Below are 1,861 nucleotides of genomic sequence, written 5' to 3'. Positions count from 1 at the left end.
TATATATATAATCTTTACATCAAACACCTCTAAATATGACTCAGAACAGACCCCTGTGGAACCCCTCTGGCATGTTTACCTGAGTGTAGCAACGTTTCAGGAGCCCCTTGTCCTTCATCATCTTAATGAAGTAGTGACAGATTGTCGGCTGAAGTAAAGAGTAATAATAAATTTAAAAATAATAATAACACACATAAGACTGTAAACTACAAGCTCTAAACAGGTAGTTTGTTGTACCTTAAACTGTCCTGGGTAAAGCTCCCTTGCCAAAGCAAAAAACGGCTCTGGATGTTTCTGAAATTAAAGATGGAGAAAATACTTGTTGCCATTTAATTTTCTTTTTCTTTAAAGAAATATGCGATCTTTAAGGCATGTGCAAGAAACGTATTCACAAACCTTGAAGTAATCTATTTGAAAAATGGCCTCTGGGTAGGGCAGGTTATACTTTTGCAAGTTTGCATAGAGGCCAGTTCCTGGGGAGCGGAAGTCTGGGATCCCAGCAGCTGTGGAGGCAGGAGGAGAGATTACTGATGAAGAACTAAACTAAATAAACAATGATGAATACAAATATCAAAACAAATGTAATAGTTCAACCTGAGATATTAAATGAGGAATACTCACATGTTGATATTCCTGCTCCGACCATACAGAGGATATTTTTACCTGTTTGGATGCAAACAAACGTGTGACTCTGTCGTTATTACCTGTAAGAAGTAAAATCAGTGAAAACAAATTCTCACATTTGCCGCTGTTTATGTATCGTGCCACGCCCTCCAGAGTCAGGTCATCCAGAACTTTCTCTGCTGAGCCCAGACCCAGACCGGTGGAGAACAGACTGCGCAGAAGGTCCACTGGCAGCAACACAGGAGAGGAAAGGAAGAGTGAAAACATGAGACTAAAATAGGTTCATGTTTGTGACTGGCCAGAAAACTGGAACAGATTCAATATTTCTAGAACCTCTGATCACAGCTGGCAGAATTCATACAACAAATAAAGAGTGACATTTGCACACCAGCTGTATCGCCTAAAAACTTAAAAAGAAACCTCAACTTTTCCCTGCAATTAAAACTGACAGACTGATTTGTTGGACTTGATTATTAATTAAAACTTTTTTAATTTAATCTCATGTTTGAGCATGAAAAAAAAGCACAGAATCATTCAGGTACACAAACTCCTCCACCAATTAATCAACTAATTAATTAAACTAAATTCATAAACTTTGAGTCCAGCTCATAAATTGTCTATGGCATTATCTATGATCAAACAAAATGTTTATACTATAGTTTAGATACAATACACTTTGTTTAAATTATCCCCAATTTCCATTTAATTAATATAATCCTCATGAAAAGTTTACACTCTCAGATTAACCTTCCATTAAAAGATTTCTAACATTTCCAGAAATTCATTGGAGATCTTCTTTTCTGCCCCTTTTTACCCCAATTATGACACACTGGTTTCTGCATTTGGGGCCTGCAGAACATTTCAAAGTCATGGGAAAAGAAACAAATCTATGACTTTCATGAATAATATGTCAGCCAGGTGTAGCTGAAGCGCTTTATTGGAACAGGTTTCTTTACTTTCTGTATCTTCTGCAGATTCCTCCTCACTGCTGTCTTCAGATTGTCCCTAGAACAGAAACAATGTTGACATTTAGTGGTTTTTAGGTGCAGAAACTGTGTGGTGGTTTGCTGTGGAGTAAACCCCTGCACTTGTCTTCTTGTTTTTACTGTCTTAAAAAAGCTTTCAGTGACAGGGCTAACCATGTCCAGCCTTAGATAAACTGCAAATCTCACCTCTGGTTCAGATGAAACCGTCTCTTCTTCTTTGTTGCGAAGCTCTACAAAATAATAATAATATT

At 37.3% G+C, this 1,861-nt stretch overlaps 1 protein-coding gene across 1 annotated transcript in view; it reads right to left on the bottom strand.

Annotated features, from left to right (window-relative positions):
- sirt2 (sirtuin 2 (silent mating type information regulation 2, homolog) 2 (S. cerevisiae)) overlaps window positions 1–1,861 on the bottom strand; it is a 20,689-nt gene that overhangs the window by 17,984 nt on the left and 844 nt on the right. Inside the window, exons 2-8 of the mRNA XM_014014995.1 lie at window positions 1,797–1,840; window positions 1,581–1,629; window positions 741–851; window positions 622–663; window positions 397–503; window positions 238–294; window positions 80–148 (exon numbers count right to left, since the gene is read on the bottom strand). Coding sequence (XP_013870449.1) covers window positions 80–148; window positions 238–294; window positions 397–503; window positions 622–663; window positions 741–851; window positions 1,581–1,629; window positions 1,797–1,840 — 479 coding nt within the window. The remainder of the gene's footprint in view (window positions 1–79; window positions 149–237; window positions 295–396; window positions 504–621; window positions 664–740; window positions 852–1,580; window positions 1,630–1,796; window positions 1,841–1,861) is intronic.

This window comes from Austrofundulus limnaeus, unplaced genomic scaffold (genome assembly GCF_001266775.1).
Source record: "Austrofundulus limnaeus strain Quisiro unplaced genomic scaffold, Austrofundulus_limnaeus-1.0 Scaffold121, whole genome shotgun sequence".
Lineage (NCBI taxonomy): Eukaryota > Metazoa > Chordata > Actinopteri > Cyprinodontiformes > Rivulidae > Austrofundulus > Austrofundulus limnaeus.
The sequence above is the reverse complement of the archived record's forward strand: the minus strand, read 5'-3'. Positions and strand labels throughout refer to the sequence as shown.